Genomic DNA, 18,182 nt, shown 5'->3' with positions numbered 1-18,182 from the left:
AGAGAGAGAGCGAGGGAGGGAGGGAGGGAGGGAGGGAGGGAGGGAGGGAGGGAGGGAGGGAGGGAGGGAGGGAGGGAGGGAGGGAGGGAGGGAGGGAGGGAGGGAGGGAGGGAGGGAGGGAGGGAGGGAGGGAGGGAGGGAGGGAGAAAGAGAGAGAGAGAGAGAGAGAAACAGAGAAAGAGAGAGAGAAAGAAAGAAAGAAAGAAAGAAAGAAAGAAAGAAAGAAAGAAAGAAAGAAAGAAAGAAAGAAAGAAAGAAAGAAAGAAAGAGAGAGAGACAGGTAGTCAGAGACAGATAGAGAGAGGGAAAGAGAGACAGACAGTCAGAGACAGATAGAGAGAGGGAAAGAGAGACAGACAGTCAGAGACAGATAGAGAGAGGGAAAGAGAGACAGGCAGTCAGAGACAGAGAGAGGGAAAGAGAGACAGACAGTCAGAGACAGATAGAGAGAGGGAAAGAGAGACAGACAGATAGAGAGAGGGAAAGAGAGACAGACAGTCAGAGACAGATAGAGAGAGGGAAAGAGAGACAGGCAGTCAGAGACAGAGAGAGGGAAAGAGAGACAGGCAGTCAGAGACCGATAGAGAGAGGGAAAGAGAGACAGGCAGTCAGAGACCGATAGAGAGAGGGAAAGAGAGACAGGCAGTCAGAGACAGATAGAGAGAAAGAGAGAGGGGGAGGGGGAGGGAAGAGAGAGAGAAGGTGGGTATGAAAAATGCCAATGGGTATGAGCATGTAGGGATATCTGGATGTCTGGTACTAACTTTGGTTAGGAGAAAATACAGTATGTCAGACAAATACACCCACCCCTACAGACACTCCACACACACAGACACAGAGACAAATGCGCACACACACACACAACACTGGTGATCTCAAACCGAGGCGTAATGAATCTCTTTCAGAGAATTCTCAGCACTGTCATTAGGGTTATTTTTAGAGACTCCCCAGATAGAGACCCTGGACCTTGGATTGACTGAGGAAACCACACACACTGTACGCCAACTCTAATGACTCTACTCATGCAAAGATACACTGATGTATTTTGTCATGCACACACACACACACCATGATTGACAAGATAAGTCCGACAAGGGACAGACTTGTGATAGTGTCCCATTACTCTCCATTAGATGCAGCCATTACCTACAAGCCCATAACTATTAACCACACACTTACATACATACCACACATACTCTCCTGTGTCCCTTCCTTCATCTGGGAGTCTGGACGATGAACTCAATTATTTCCTCATTAACTGACAGGCGAGACGGAGATCTGCTATGATTGACCCCTGTTTCCATGGAACTGATAGTTTTCCATTCCTGCATACAAATGAGTCAGACTGTCCTGGGAGGCACAAGCACAAACACAAACACAAGCACAAACACAAACACACACACACACACACACACACACACACACACACACACACACACACACACACAGACACACACACACACACACACACACACACACACACAGTCCCAGGAGGCAGTCCAGCTCTACAAATGCAGGGTGACAGGCCTGCTGCCTCGTGTTAGGGGAACACAGAGCTACAGGAAGGGGACAGAACTGGGGGCATGTAAGGAGGGCTGGGGGACAGGTAGATTTCTGGGGTGAGTAGAGGGGACAGACAGATACATGGACTGAGCTGGGGTGGGGATGAAAGGCAGATCAGACGAAGAAAGTGGTGTGGGTTTGTCTCTGAAAGTCTTATATTGCAACGAGGCTATGACAGTATTGGTTTACAATTATATTATGGCACATATTCTATGAAGGAAGAGAATATTGTGTTTAATTTATACCCAACACACACTAGCACACACACTTTACATACACATACATTGTAATATTGTTGTATGGTGGTATTATACATTTTGTATTGTAAATATGTAGTGGGATAATAATGTTACATGATGTACTGTTTTATCTTTTGTTTAATGAGTAATGTAAGTTCCTTAATGTGTTTGGACACCAGGGAGAGTAGCTGCTGCCTTGGCAGGAACTAATGGGGATCCCTAATAAATACAAATACAAATGAAGTAATGTAACTACAGGTACCAGCAACATATTGATAGGCTACCAGAGCCCAGATTTGACAGGAGGACTGAGATTGTCCTGGGAGTGGAACTAGAGAATTTTAAATTTGTCATTACCTCAAAAAGAGCCATGTATTAGCCTACTTTGATTTCCTGTTGCAGAGAGAATCTGTTGCATCAAGTAGTGGAGAAGAGAAAACAGGCCATCCTCCTCCTCGTTGTCTTCATCCTGTACGTGTCCATCAGAGCAGCAGATCAGCCTCGCAGAAATGTTTCTGGGTCTATACAACGCACAGACATGTGCACGCACGCACGCACGCACGCACGCACGCACACACGCACACACACACACACACACACACACACACACACACACACACACACACAAAAGGAGAAAAGGGACTGGCCTCCGGTAAAAGATAATATGGAAAAAGAAGTGCCTCTCATTCCTCTCGTATAATGAGAGACTCAGACGGGGGATTCTTTTCTGGCCTTTTCTCTCTCTGTGCTCCAGAGACATTCATTTGTTCATTCTTTCTGACGAACAAGAGACTCTTCTGTGTTTTTGGACTTGAAGAAAAAGAGAAAAGGTGAGCGGTGTCTCCGAGTATGGCGCCTGTCAAAACTCTGAGTATGGCTCCTACACTCTTAGAAAAAAGGAGTTACCTAGAAACTAAAAGGGTTCTTCCGCTGTCCCCATAGTAGAACCCTTTGAAGAACCCTTTTAGGTTCCATTTGGATCCTTTCCACAGAGGGTTCTGCGTGGAACCAAAAATGGTTCTCCCCGGATCATAAAAGAGATCTCCTATGGCGACAGCCAAATAACCCTTTTTTTTAGAGTGTATAACCAAACAAACACACACACACACAAACACAGAGACACTCTTTCCAGAGTTCAAAGCTCCAGTCACACACATCACTCTGAATATGTCCCCAACATAAAGTACTGGCATTAAAAACATCCCAACTAGCTTCACAGAGTTGGTAGCTAGCTAGAGCCATTGGTTCTGCTTTGCTGCAGTCAAACTCAGTAAACTCTCCATCTCTCCCACACACACACTCATGTGAACACATGTCCAGGAGCAGAGGAGAAAGTCTTCATTTCCTTGTCTTCTTCATTAGTCAGTGTACCTGTAGGTCCCACTCCAGTAATCAGGAAGCTGCTTGCATAGTCACAGCTAGGAGGACCAGGGAGGTGTGTGTGACTAACACAAGAGGACTGACTCACTGGCTCGCTCTACATTGTCTAAAAGTCTGTTCTCTCCTCGCCTCCTCTCCTTCATTGCACTGATTTGAAAGATCTGACCACGTTAAAGCCAGCCTAATGATGAGCTTCCACCATATTGTTTCCACTTAGCAAATCTTTCCCAATCAGTGTAGATGAAGGGGAGGAGAAGAGGTTTGATAAACCATTGAGCCAAAGTGGCAGGTGACGGAGACAGAGAGCGGGGGAGGAATGACAGATAGATAATCTCTTGATGATGAAGACCACTTATAGCACTACAGCTACAGTTGAAGTTGGAAGTTTACATACACCTTAGACAAATACATTTAAACTCAGTTTTTCACAATTACTGACATTTAATCCAAGTAAAAATCCCCTGTCTTAGGTCAGTTAGTATCACCACTTTATTTTAAGACTGTGAAATGTCAGAATAAGGGTAGAGAGAATTATTTATTTCAGCTGTTATTTCTTTCATCACATTCCCAGTTTACATACACTCAATTAGTATTTGGTAGCATTGCCTTTAAATCGTTTAACTTGGGTCAAAGCTTCCCACAATAAGTTCGGTGAATTTTGGCCCATTCCTCCTGACAGAGATGGTGTAAAAGAGTCAGGTTTGTAGGCCTCCTTGCTCGCACACGCTTTTTCAGTTCTGCCCACAAATTTTCTATAGGATTGAGGTCAGGGCGTTGTGATGTCCACTCCAATACCTTGACTTTGTTGTCCTTAAGCCATTTTGCCACAACTTTGCCATCTATTTTGTGAAGTGCACCAGTCTCTCCTGCAGCAAAGCACACCCACAACATGATGCTGCCACCCCCGTGCTTCACAGTTGGGATGGTGTTCTTCGGCTTGCAAGCCTCCCCCTTTTTCCTCCAAACATAATGATGGTCATTATGGCCAAACAGTTCTGTTTTTGTTTCATCAGACCAGAGGACATTTCTCCAAAAAGTGGGATCTTTGTCCCCATGTGCATTTGCAAACCGTAGTCTGGCTTTTTTTATGGAGGTTTTGGAGCAGTGTGGCCTTCCTTGCTGTGTGGCCTTTCAGGTTATGTCGATATAGGACTCGTTTTACTGTGGATATAGATACTTTTGTACCTGTTTCCTCCAGCATCTTCACATGATCCTTTGCTGTTGTTCTGGGATTGATTTGCACTTTTCGCACCAAAGTACGTTCATCTCTAGGAGACAGAACGAGTCTCCTTCTTGAGTGGTATGACGGCTGCGTAGTCCCATGGTGTTTATACTTGCGTGCTATTGTCTGTACAGATGAATGTGGTACCTTCAGGCATTTGGAAATTGCTCCCAAGGATGAACCAGACTTGTGGAGGTCTGATTTTCCCATGATGTCAAGCAAAGAGGCACTGAGTTTGAAGGTAGGCCTTGAAATACATCCACAGGTACACCTCCAATTGACTCAAATTATGTCAATTAGCCTATCAGAAGCTTCTAAAGCCATAACATAATTTTATAGAATTTTCCAAGCTGTTTAAAGGCACAGTCAACTTAGTGTATGTAAACTTCTGACCCACTGGAATTGTGATACAGTGAATTAGAAGTGAAATAATCTGTCTGTAAACAATTGTTGGGAAAATTAATTGTGTCATGCACAAAGTAGATGTCCTGACCGACTTGCCAAAACTCTGGTTTGTTAACAAATTTGTGGAGTGGTTGAAAAACGAGTTTTAATGACTCCAACCTAGTGTCTGTAAACTTTCAACTTCAACTGTATCTTCCAATGGTGCTGTTGGCATCTAAAGATTATCCAATTTGAATAAACGCTTGGATTTCACTTATTATTGATATCTACATAGTGCATTGATGTGAATCACACTGCTGCTCTCTCATGTAGCTATTTGAGCCTTATGGATTGTGGTTGTTGTGGATGGCTGTTCACAATCTAAATGTGTATCGAACCAATGGTTGAATTCAACAGGTTTAAGCTGCCTATCAATCACTGTTTTTGAAATCAGGGGACTGCGTTCTTGCAACAACTCAAATCAACGAGCCCGATCAGTCCTCCATGACAACAAAATCATAAACAACAGAGTAGGGCTGGCTAATAAGTCCTTAGTTTGGGGGTCATGCTCAGGTAAAACAATTAGGCTAATCTATACTTCCATATTTCAATGTCCTATTCTTGAAGAGTAAGGGGTATAACATTGGAATGACTGGAATTCTGATATACTTTGGTTTTTAATGTAAAGCTATAATTTAATCATATTATTATATGTAGTAGAAAGCAATAGGTTAGAAGAAGCCTACATTACCAACCCATAAATAGGGCTAGGCGTCCCGCCAGTGACAACTTCTGGTGAAATTGGAGGCCGCACAATTCAAATAAATAATCATACAAATTATGGATATTAAACATCTAGGTACATACAACTGTCTTATATTGCTTAAAAGCTTAAATGATTGTTAATCTAACTGCATTGTCCGATTTACAATAGGCTTGACAGCGAATGCATGCCTTGCATTGTTTGAGGACAGTGCCCACATCAAAATATTTTTCAACCAGCACAGGCTTCATAAAATCACAAATAGCGATTAAATACTTACTTTCTAAAAATCTTCCTCTGATTTGCAATCCAAAGGGTCCCAGCTACAACACAACATGAATGGTTGTTTTGTTAGATAAAATCCTTCTTTATATCCCAAAAGGTCAGTTTAGTTGGCCTCATCGATTTGAGTAATCCACTCGTTCAACAGGAGAGAAAGGAATCCAAAAAGCTACCGCTAAACTTTGTTAAAATAAGTCAAAATATGTTTCTACCCAATCCCCAGGTACCCTAAAATGTAATTAAACTATAATATTTCATACGGAAAGAAGTATGTTCAATAGGAAAGTAAAATTAGCAGGTGCATGTCCTCTTCTTCGCGCGTGCACAGACCGATTTCCAACTCTGACTCCCAGTACCAAAACTCAAAATTCTTCCTAATTTGGGAAGAAACAAGCCTGAAACCTTGAACAAGGACTGTTGACATCTATTGGAAGCCATAGGAATTACAATCTGTGAGCTGGAATTGCATATGCCCCATAGCTTTCCATTGTAAGATCATGGGCTCTCAAAATAAAACAAATTCTGGTTGGTTTTTCTTTGGATTTTCTCCTACCATATCAATTGTGTTATAGTCTAATACATTATCTTTAACATTTCTACAAACTTCTAAGTGTTTTCTATCCAATATTACCAATTATATGCATATCCTGGCTTCTCGGCCTGAGTAACAGGCAGTTTACTTTCAGTTTGAAATTAAATTTAACATCCATTTATGGCCAGCTATGTAAACTTTAACATTGATTTATCCTGAAATAGATGTCATTTTTGTCTTCTTCTAATGCGTCTTAAGGGGAAAGTCATCTAAAAGTAACGGAATGTAATCAGATTACATTACTGAGTTTGGGTAATCCAAAAGTTCTGTTACTGATTACAATTTTGGACAGGTAACTAGTAACTGTAATGGATTACATTTAGAAAGTAACCTACCCAACCCTGACGGTAACTATACCTCTCATCTCATGGAACAGTAATTCCATTACAGGGAGTAACTCCAGGTCCACAGGTGAAGGGTTTGTGGCGTGCACCTGTAGGTGTAAAAATTATTTTAATAATGACAGTTGCCGAGTGGAGAATGTATCTTACAGTCCTAGGAGAGTCTGGGGAACTATTGGTCACCCTATCCCCTGAGTTAGCTGTCTTGCTGAGTGGTTTTTATTATCCCCCACCCTGGAGACCATTGACTGTAAGGCTGGTGCCACAGCTGGAATCAGCAGGGCACTAGGATTGGGACAAGACCTGGAAAGGCAACACCCGTAGGTAATAGACCTGGAGCAGGGGTAAACTAGGCTAGCACACTAATCACAAGGGAGAGGTGTGAGTCGAGCATGACAGCCTCCACAATAACCATCATCACCGCTTCAAATCCCCATGACAGTACCATGGGAAATGATCTCTAAGCTTGTGCATATTTAGCAGGACAGTGTCTTATAAACATATGGTAAACATGTTTTATTAAGGTACCAATATGTTAACCAACCTACCACACATCATCAATACCACTGCAAAATTGCAAGACTACTACGCTCTTTAGTATATCTTGACTTGTTAAATAGCTAAATAAAAGCATGGTAGACTACATGGTTCTTGTGTAACCTTTTAAGTTTACCTCATAATACCGGTATAACAGTGCCATCTTGTGGAACGTACATAGCCCTGCGTGACACAGTCGGGACTCTTTGCACAGTTGATTTTATTAATGAAAGTGAGCATAATAATAATCATAATAATTATACAAACATTTTGTTTGTTGTTTGTGTGCTATCAAAGGACTCTTCCTTATCTCAATTAGATCATGTCCTTGTGGTAATACTATAGACTATAAGACATCTGGATGAGAATCAGACATTCACAGCATGAAGAGAATAGGGAGGCAGAAAATAAACCATATCAAACCGTACCCATGGCATTTATATACATACAAACTTGTGCAATATTGCATTAGATCAGAGATATTCTAACACAGTAATGTATGTAATGATGACAGAGATGATTTGCATTTCTGACATGGAAGTAAGTGCAGGGCTGTGTTAGAACAGTTAGTATATAATATACATAGATGGGGAAGAGAATTTATACAATCTATTCATTACGCCTCTGTCTATATCTTGCTTGAAAGCACGCCGGTGCACACACACATTCACTCAGACGTTCCATTGGAAGCCATTCTAGGCTGTCAGTGCGATGTAACATTAAAATCCTTCCCAGGTGCTCTTCCTGTCCTCTCATTTGATGGCCTGCCAGATGATGATAGCCAGGACTGTGACCACCAGAGACACCACCATGGCCAGCATACACATCCTCTTACGGGACTTCCTCTACAGGGGGAGGGAGCACAAACAGGCCGTGATTTGTGACTGGAATTAATCATTTGTTCTTAACTGACTCGCCTGGTTAAATGAATGACGCTGATCATCAACAGAGTGTTCGGACTTATCTACAAATCAAACACAGCCCATGTTGTGATGGTGTTGATACCTGGTAGTAGGGCTGACACAATCGTTGTATAATTGTGTAACCGACAAGTATGGACAATAACCAAAACTATTGTCAGAATGGTCTTAATACGTTTTAGGAGGGGGGATTCAACTTTATTTTCATGTAGAAATAGTTTACCCAATAGCAGTTTTTCATTATTACATGAAGAGGGTAAAGTTATTTTACAAGCACAACGGCACGTTTGGAAAGCTTAGTTTTTGAGACAAGGATGTCATGACCCCCCCCCCCCCCCCTGGTTTATCATCAAGAAACTATGCTCAACTCAGTGGCCCCGCCCATGTGAACAGACACTGGTTGTAAACTACGAAACACGGCCCTCTCTCCCAATCCTATATAAGCTCCTATACGAAAATGTAACTTCCTGTTCCAAGGACGTGCGGACTGGCAGTCCCGACGTTGAAAGGACAAAGACCACTTACAGAACTAAGCCAACATCAGCAAGAACCTAACGCAATTGGCATTGAATTTCAATGTGAAGGTGACGACCTACACTGCGGAAGGATGAATTTCGACTATACCAGCCAGAATATAGCATGAGCTTAAAGTACGACCACTTGGTGTGAACTTTGAACTCTTATTCACTAAAGAAGTGCTACCCCCTCCGCCCGCTAAACGTGGGCTAGGAGAGGATGGACAGAGTATCCATTCTACCACGCTCCAGTTCACCACTAGACAGTCTTCAGAGGACCAGATATCCATGCTGGACAACCCGGCCTACGAGTTACGACCAATCTACGCAGCTCAGAGTAAATATTTTATGTATTTTCCTTTTTCAAATGGATTTAGAATGCATAAGATACTGTATTTACGATAGCACAGCTTCTCCCTTTGTTACTCAGTCTTCCAGCTCTTTCACTCAAACCCAAACCCCCTCTCTGTGTCACATCTGTTCCGTCCACTAGGGACGTTTTCCTTTATGACATAGTTTGTAATCAATATATGATACATTCTGTTTATATGTAATTCTGTGTGATTATTTAGGTATTTAGTAAATAAATGATTAAAGCAAATTTTGTATTGCTGATTCAACTGGTTAGCCAGGGTTCATGAAGATAACCAAGAATTTACAACTTTCAGATGAGACTGAAATAAGGTGACGATTAAATATTGACTGTTACTGATGTAAAAGATTACTAGGTCTTTAAGAGTTTATTCAGAAGGTAACAGCTCTATAAACATTATATTGTGGTGCCCCGACTTTCTAGTTAATTATCTACCTGATTAGCTTAATCAGGTAATGTTAATTACAGAAAAATGATTTTATAGAATAGCATGTCATATCACTTAATCCGGCATAGCCAAAGACACGACAGGGGTATCACCAAAGCTGTGTTGTATTCATTAGGTATAAAAACAACATTAGGTATATTCTCCGTTAGTCAGCACCTCTACACTAAAAAAATTCTCTGGGTGTGCGCCAGCTCATGCTTTTTATTAGACTAGTATTCATTAGGTATGCTATAGCTAATTTTCAAAGATGCATTATAAGGTCAAACATTTTTCAACAAAAATGACAATTATGACAATAATGGTGGTCATTCCATGATTGTCACAGACCTACCTGGTAGTAGGCGGCCCTTTGGAGCTGTCCGGTCCCTCTGTCTACATGGACCTCTGCACTCTCCACGTTAGCCTCAATGCTGTCTGTGAAACAGAGAGGAGAGGTGACACAGTGAAGAGCAGGGTCACAGGAGCCAGGACTGATACAGTATCAGATGGAATTCTAAACCATCACAGACAGCAACCTTCTGAACCAGCATGATATCAAACCAGAGGGAGAAAATCCATTTCAAGTGTACTAACCGATCATCTCTCCCTGGTCGTGGATCATCACAGCCAGGTCCTTAAAGATCTGGTTTACATCCATGATGTCAGACTGGACGGAGAGGAGAAGGAGAAAATCACCACCAGGGTTAGTTAGGCTGATGTCCAAATCGAACCCTACCCCCTACCCCAATCCTGTCAGATTTACAGGAGTGGCTATACTCGGGAATAGGGGCTAAGGGCAGGCTATAGGAGGACAGGCTCTGTGTAATGGCTGGAATGGAATAAATGGAACGGTATCAAACATGTGGTTTCCATATGTTTGATGTGTTTGATACTGTTCCATTTATTCCGTTCCAGCCATTACACAGAGCCCGTCCTCCTATAGGTCCTCCCACCAGCCTCCACTGACTAGAGTTTGGGCAAAGGGTTGATTTGGAGTTCAACAATATGCCAAATGACTAAAATGTAAATGTAGGGTGGCTTTGTGATTCCTGTATGGAATGTGAGTGGAGCTGGTAGCTGGGTGAGTACCTCTAGCTGCCTGATGTTGGTCTCCCTCTCCTTGATGACCTCCAGGTCCTCCTCTGTGACCTCTGGCTCCTCCAGCTGCTGGGTCTGACTCTGACTCCAGTCATCATCATCTCTACACACACACACACACCAAACACACACACGAACGGGCACAGACACACACAAACACACACCTTTGTTACAACTTAACATTTTTATTCGAACAGAATATTTGATAGGATTCTACCTAAACTGTGTACCTACTTTTCAAATGTAACAAGTTGTTCATCGACGTTCCCCTCATCTTGCTGCTGAAATAAAAACAAACCCATCATTGAAACACTCTCATTCACATTGCATTACACTAATAAGTCTGTAATATGACAATGCATTTCTAATAACACTATTGGTGAGTGACTATGACAGATGGCTAATTCTAGGCCTATGAGAAAGCAGGGTGTTTACTGTGAGGCGGGACCCGGCCCGGGCCCTGGCTACTGATTCCCTCTCCTTCTCGGCCGCCCGTCGCTGGACAGCCTGGAAGTTGTTGAGCGCTGCAGAGAAGTCATTCATCAGCCGGTCCTTCTGGATCTTCTGCTGTCTCTGGAAGGATCAATCGCACAATACAGTAAAGTAGATTAGAGTAGAGTAGTGTAGAGTAGAGTACAGAAAAGTAGAGCAGAGTACAGTAGAGTACAGTAAAATAGAATAGAGTAGAGCAGAGCAGAATAGAATAGATTCAGTAGGATATACTGTATAGTGAGATGTCCTCGCCAGAGTTAGATATGATTTACACATTTGGGTTGTTAGATAAGATGATATACTGTATCAGGAAACAGAACACAAGAATATCGACATACAGTTAGTTAAAATGTTAGCATTAGTAGGACTTTGATGTAGCCTGGTCCCAGATATGCTTACACAAACAGATCTGGGACCAGTTCATAGATGTGGAATTCTTCCAAAGAACTATAAAAAATATATAGTATCTATTCATATAACTTCCACTAACCTGTTCAGAGGGGGGGAGAGGCAGGGAGCCCAGATCTTTCAGGTGTCTGTTGGTCTCTTTGGCCAGCTGGTTGGTGTAGTGCTGTACCTGTTGGCTGTGAGTAGCAAACACACCATCACACATACATACAGTTGAAGTCGGAAGTTTACATACACCTTAGCCAAATACCTTTTTTTTTTTTTTTTACAATTCCTGAGATTTAATCCGAGTAAAAAGTCCCGGTCTTAGGTCAGTTAGGATCACCACTTTATTTTTAAAATGTGAAATGTCAGAATAATAGTAGAGTGAATTATTTTTTTCAGCTTTAATGTCTTTCATTACATTCCCAGTGGGTCAGAAGTCTACATACACTCAATTAGTATTTGGTAGCATTGCCTTAAAATTGTTTAACTTGGGTCAAACATTTCGGGTAGCCTCCACAAGCTTCCCACAATAAGTTGGTTGAATTTTGGCCCATCCCTCCTGACAGAGCTGGTGTAACAGAGTCTGGTTTGTAGGCCTCCTTGCTCGGCACATGCCTTTTCAGTTCTGCCCACACATTTTCTATAGGATTGAGGTCAGGTCTTTGTGATGGCCACTCCAATACCTTGACTTTGTTGTCCTTAAGCCATTTTGCCACAACTTTGGAAGTATGCTTGGGGTCTGTAACGATCTGGGTGTCGTGGGTGTGAAGTCAGGTGCAGGAAACAGAGAATTCAAGGTAGTGCTCTTTAATGCTCACACGGCGAACATAGGCCACCCCACGAAACACTGGGTGCTAAAAAACAAATGCCCCAAACACGGGGACTAAAACAGTCCAGCAAAAACCCACGAACAGGAACAAACACGTTCGACTCCAACATACACAAATGTTACACAAACAATCATGCACAAAGAAACTAATAAAGCCCAACTAATCACCACAATGCATAACAGGTGTAACCAATAAAAACAGACAAGGAGGGGGAGGAAATAATCAGTGGCAGCTAGTAGGCTGGCGACGACGACCGCCACCTGAACGGGGAGGGGAAGCCACCTTCGGTAGGAGTCGTGACAGGGTCATTGTCCATTTGGAAGACCCATTTACGACCAAGCTTTAACTTCCTGACTGATGTCTTGAGATGGTGCTTCAATATAGCCACATTATTTTCCCCTTTTCTCATGATGCCATCTATTTTGTGAAGTGCACCAGTCCCTCCTGCAGCAAACCACCCCCACAAAATGATGCTGCCACCCCCGTGCTTCACGGTTGGGATCTTGTTCTTCGGCTTGCAAGCCTCCCCCTTTGGCCATTATGGCCAAACAGTTCTATTTTTGTTTCATCAGACCAGAGGACATTTCTCCAAAAAGTGGGATCTTTGTCTCCACGTGCAGTTGCAAACCGTAGTTTGGCTTTTTTATGGCGGTTTTGGAGCAGTGTCTTCTTCCTTGCTGAGCGGCCTTTCAGGTTATGTTGAAATAGGACTCGTTTTACTATGGATATAGATACTTCTCTACCTGTTTCCTCCAGCGTCTTCACAAGGTCCTTTGCTGTTGTTCTGGGATTGATTTGCACTTTTCGCACCAAAGCACATTCATCTCTAGGAGACAGAACGCGTCTCCTTCCTGAGCGGTATGACGGCTGCGTGGTCCCATCGTGTTTATACTTGCATGCTATTGTCTGTACAGATAAACGTGGTACCTTCAGGCGTTTGGAAATTGCTCCCAAGGATGAACCAGACATGTGGAGGTCTACAATTTTTTTCTGAGGTCTTGGCTGATTTCTTTTGATTTTCCCATGATGTCAAGCAAAGAGGCACTGAGTTTGAAGGTAGTCCTTGAAATACATCGACAGGTACACCTCCAATTGACTCAAATGATGTCAATTAGCCTATCAGAAGCTTCTAAAGCCATGACATCATTTTATGGAATTTTCCAAGCTGTTTAAAAGGCCCAGTCAACTTAGTGTATGTAAACTTCTGACCCACTGGAATTGTGATACAGTGAATTATAAGTGAAATAATCTGTCTGTAAACAATCGTTGGAAAAATTACTTGTGTCATGCACAAAGTAGATGTCCTGACCGACTTGCCAAAACTCTGGTTTGTTAACATGAAATTTGTGGAGTGGTTGAAAAAGAGTTTCAATAACTACAACCTAAGTGTATGTAAACTTCCAAATTCAACTGTATATATTTCATTAGTTATGCTCTTGCTGTCCCCATCAGTGGCGGAAAATACTAACTGTAGGAGTAGTCAGCAGTAGTGTCAGTAGTACTCACAGTCTGTCCTGCAGCTCTGGGGTCTCTTGCCTCGTCCCCATCTGGTACAGCATGTTTTTGATCTGCCCAGCTGTATAGCAAAACAAACACTGTGAAGTGAGCTGAACTAAGAGAAGGAGGAACTGAGAAAGCAGGATAGAACAACTATTCTCTCTCTTTATCCCTCTTTCTCTCTCTCGCTCTAAATAGAGCACTATATACTGTAGGCATACTCAGGCTATTATTGTCTCAGAAGGTCCTCTTCTTGACTTCAGACATCTCTGCCTCATACTAGTTCATTTCAGAGAGGAGATCAGAAGTAGGTGGAAGACACAAATAGACCCAAAACATCAAGCCTCCTAGACTTATTTGTGATAGTAAATTGTCCAAAGTGTGAGTGTTCTGGTGTTAGGGTAGGTTATAGAATAGAATGTGCCTACTTTAATATACCATATAGGGAAATGTGCATTGCAACAAGGTGTCGCTTGCAGCAGTAAAACACTGGGTTCTGTCACTGTCTTGTTCATTTCACCACTCACTGTTCTGTGTGATTTTCTGGATGTTGACACTGCATGTCTGCGTGAGGTTGCTGAAGTCTCGCGGCTGCGAGTGGTAGCTGTCTGTTCTCCCGTATGACATCCTTGCTCCTGGCGTCTGTCACACTCCGTAGTGGGAACTGAATTGTTGGACACACCTGTCATACAGTCACATATAGCAGCCTTCAAATATTCAAGCAAGCACCATTATCAGAGTACATATAATAGAATCACTTGAAGCTACATAAGAGTAAGGCTTGAAAGGAAAAATAGTTGTGGTTTATCCTCCATCTGACCACATGGGTGGGCTATAATATATAGACAACTTACAGTGCACATTGCCGCATAGGCTAGGCCACATTTCGTCATGAACGCAGGTTGTTTACAATCGGAGCGAAGGTTCGGCAGGCACCCGAGCCGACTGTAGGCTGGCTATCCATGTGCACATAACAAAAATACCAGTCTATTTGGCACTCTACTTCATTATAATGGCCCAGATAACAGTAGTCTACTATTGCAAAAAAATATCCCAGAAATTGTATTCAGCGGATCAACCATGACCAAGATATGAGGTCACGTTGTTATCATGTTAACTGATTATTAATTAGACTGTGAGCTGCTCATTTCATGATTGTAGGTTATAGTATAGCCCAATTGAACATGAATGACTATTTAAGAATAGCCTCGGTCTAACACTATTATTCAACCATAACATCTGAAATCTCGGCAAAAAAATATAAAGTGACAGCGACAAGCCGGAATAACATTCAACATGTTTTATAGAGAGCCCTCAGTCAGTCTGACATGCTCATATAGGCTATTGGGTTCAATGGGTTGTATAGCCTATAGGCCACTAGCATAATTAAAAGGCGGAAGACAAGCAATTCAACTTAATTAAGAAAACAGCTACACTTTGCATTGGGTTAGAAACAATTGTAACCAGTTCCATATTATGTGTTGAACGCGGTAGATACAACGTAGCCTATCCAGTTGAATCACTGACAGTTAGGGGCACTGGCAGTCGCAACGTAGCCTACTTTCTGGGTGGTTTTACCAGTGTAGACAATCAATATAAATATGTTTTCTACTTACATCTGTAAAATTATTGATACAATAGTATGATAAAACCCTTACTTTCAATGGGATTGCAGTATAACGCGTCGTTTCCAGTGTATGTCTCTGTGTTATGAGATTTCTTTAAGACCGAGCCCATAATGCGACGTCACAGTATTTCAGCGTGCGCATGTCATTGTGTCAAAGTCGCTACTCTGCTCATATTCTGAGGCAGCAGACAAAAACTCATCAATTGAAACAACATACTAGATCTGTACTACATAAGTAAAATAGCCACTTCGGGTCAAATGTATCCCGATAGAAAAGTAACTCATTTTATGAATTCTGATTTGTTTATGTTAGATTATAGGCTACTTTCTCTGTTGATGACAGATTCGTATCTCTGATATGAGCGTTGGGATATGATTGGAGTGCAACTCAATCTGCAGGTTCATTATTATCAAGCCACTATGAGCAACATCCGTCAGTCAGTCCTAAAATCTAGGTCAACATAACTAACGATAGAATAACTAAGCCTTTTGGTTTAATAGAGACCAGCAGTAGTAGGCTGCCCTGTGCCTGTCCCATGACTTTCACACTGCTTCTTATAATGGATCCCAAAGGCTGCTGCACTGAGCTGCACTCACATGACCAGCCGGTGTCAGGCCCATTAGTAGGACATGAACAGATTGAGTGGGTAAAATGTTGCAACATGGTCTCAGAGCATTTCGTATTATTCGGTACATAAATCCGTGACATTCCATTTAGTCAAAATGAAAGCTGAGATCTACCACTGACTTTTTAAATCACGACTTAAAAAACGTAAGCCTATGCAACATTAACCAATTAAAAACAGTACTGTAGCAATGAGGTTTGTGCAGTAGGCTATAGGCCCAATACATTATCACTGCGTATTGGTTATGCTGGAAATACCCTGCCAATGTTGTTCTTCTCAGACCATTTAGGGAAAAAAACTGGTAGATGATCACACTGGTAATAGATAATTTGTTGTATTACTCGTGAAGCACTGCTAAGTGAGCATCATTTTTATTTAACCTTATTTAACTAGGCAAGTCAGTTAAGAACACATTCTTATTTACAATGACGGCCTAGGAGCAGTGGGTTAACTGCCTTGTTCAGGGGTAGAACGATAATATATATATTTTTCGACCTACATCTGATGGTCAGTCTGAGGGGAGGGAGGGACCAGCGGTGAGACTGCCTCTCACCCGACTCATTGTCACTCCACCTTCCTTCCCACTGCTGAGAAAAGAGGACAGTCTTCCAGCTGATGGCGGAACTCAAGTCACACTCCATTATTTCTGCCTCATGCACCAATTCATGTTGTTACTCCTATGTTCAGAGAAAGTGAAATAGTCCTTGATATTAAAAGAGACAAGTTGATCGGAACACTTCGCTATACTCATTCATTGCAGCTACGGTACTGTTTGTAGCGTTTGGAAGTAGGGAGAATGCACATTTAATGGCTTATAGCGGTTTTGAACAAAGTGTTAACAGTGCTGAATAACAACTTAAACATGAACTTACACATAAAAACAGTAGCTCTTTGCTGTATCCGTTTTCTCTCTCTAGGCATGGTCTTAAAAGTTTTTAAATCTCAGTATCAACTTTGCTGTGCGTTTTATGCTTATTTTTTCCCGTCTATGGCTCGAGGAACTGTGCAGACACAGTCATCTGAGCGATCTCTTTGGCCAGCTGTAGGCCTATAGATGCACTTGAGTTGTTCTCTGGGCCTGCCGGGTAGGTGGAGTTCTACCTTCAGACACATGAAATGGTTAAACATGGGAACACTTTGCCTTCCCGGTGCTAGGGCAACAGCGCAAAACAAAAAATAGGAACGCAAGGCTTTATCGTTGTTTTTTTTTACATAAATGTTTGGTGATCGACTAGGAATGCCTTGGAGATCGACTGTTTGGTGACCACTGATTTAGTATATGTTACGTTTCATATGGTATGTATTCATTTGTTGATGTCCATCATCCAGTTCGTATGTTACCAATTGAAAAACGTACAATATGTTACAAATTTGCAAAACGTATATGTTACAAATTCCAATTGGTTGTGGCTAACGTTAGCTAGGTGGCTAACGCTAATGTTAACTAGCTCTAGGGGTTAAGGTTTGGAGAAGGGTTAGCTAAAAGGATTAAGGTTAGGGGAAGGGTTAAGTAAAAGGGTTAGGGTTGGGGGAAGGGTTAGCTAACATGCTAAGTAGTTGCTAAGTTGCTAATCAGCTAAAAATGTAAAAATTGTCCATAATGATATTCGAACTCGCAACCTTTGGGGTGTTAAGTCGTTCACATGATCCACCCACCCATTCCAACCGACTGACCAACCTACTTTTGTTTTTGCCATAAGAAACCTTCTATGTAAGCATACCAAACTAAACATAACATACTAATTTTAGTGTTCTGGACATACGTATAATATGTTACATTGAGTCTATGAGAACAGTCTGCAATGATAGACTCTCTCTCTGGTGCTGGGTGTGTGGAATGATTGAGGTAGCCAGATGCAAACTGAATGGCTGTTTTACTATTGTTTCAGGATTCTGATTCCAGCCTATAATTGAGGATTCTAGGAAGGAATACTTTCCCCTCAATTAATTACTGGGCATCTGGTGAATTTAAACTAGTAAAAGATGGATTTTCAAGTGCATGGAGCAAATACATATATCATAGTTTTTGTGCTTCTCTACTCTTGTTATTACAAGAGCAGGTTTGTAGTTAATCTTTTCAA

The 18,182-nt window shown here is 41.9% G+C and overlaps 1 protein-coding gene across 4 annotated transcripts; it reads right to left on the bottom strand.

Moving 5' to 3' along the window:
* Positions 1-7,503: 7,503 nt before the first annotated feature.
* LOC109901682 (syntaxin-12) lies at positions 7,504-15,642 on the bottom strand. Of its 4 annotated transcripts, none has more exons than XM_031787356.1 (10): positions 15,507-15,642; positions 14,376-14,530; positions 13,858-13,927; positions 11,619-11,712; positions 11,072-11,209; positions 10,871-10,914; positions 10,628-10,739; positions 10,133-10,205; positions 9,891-9,973; positions 7,504-8,148 (listed from the first exon to the last, which is right to left on the bottom strand). In XM_031787356.1, exons 2-10 carry the CDS (start codon positions 14,473-14,475, stop codon positions 8,056-8,058), a joined length of 807 nt encoding a protein of 268 aa, XP_031643216.1. In that variant the 5' UTR covers positions 14,476-14,530; positions 15,507-15,642; the 3' UTR covers positions 7,504-8,055. The 4 variants fall into 4 exon arrangements, with proteins under 4 accessions (XP_031643216.1, XP_031643201.1, XP_031643210.1 ...); XM_031787341.1 differs by having other exon boundaries at positions 10,871-10,917; positions 15,507-15,609; XM_031787350.1 differs by having other exon boundaries at positions 10,871-10,917; positions 14,376-14,512; positions 15,507-15,602.
* Positions 15,643-18,182: the final 2,540 nt, after the last annotated feature.

This window comes from Oncorhynchus kisutch, linkage group LG2 (assembly GCF_002021735.2).
Source record: "Oncorhynchus kisutch isolate 150728-3 linkage group LG2, Okis_V2, whole genome shotgun sequence".
In the NCBI taxonomy this organism is placed as follows: Eukaryota; Metazoa; Chordata; class Actinopteri; order Salmoniformes; family Salmonidae; genus Oncorhynchus; species Oncorhynchus kisutch.
Note: the sequence above shows the minus strand (reverse complement) of the source record. Positions and strands in the feature narration are given on the sequence as shown.

Coding starts and splice junctions, on each gene's coding strand:
- LOC109901682 (XM_031787341.1), bottom strand. CDS start 14,475: ATGTCATACGGGAGAACAGACAGCTACCACTCGCAGCCGCGAGACTTC. Junction 10,918..11,071: donor GGGCCGGGTCCCGCCTCACA/GTAAACACCCTG, acceptor TTTTTATTTCAG/CAGCAAGATGAGGGGAACGT. Junction 10,740..10,870: donor CAACTTGTTACATTTGAAAA/GTAGGTACACAG, acceptor GTGTGTGTGTAG/AGATGATGATGACTGGAGTC.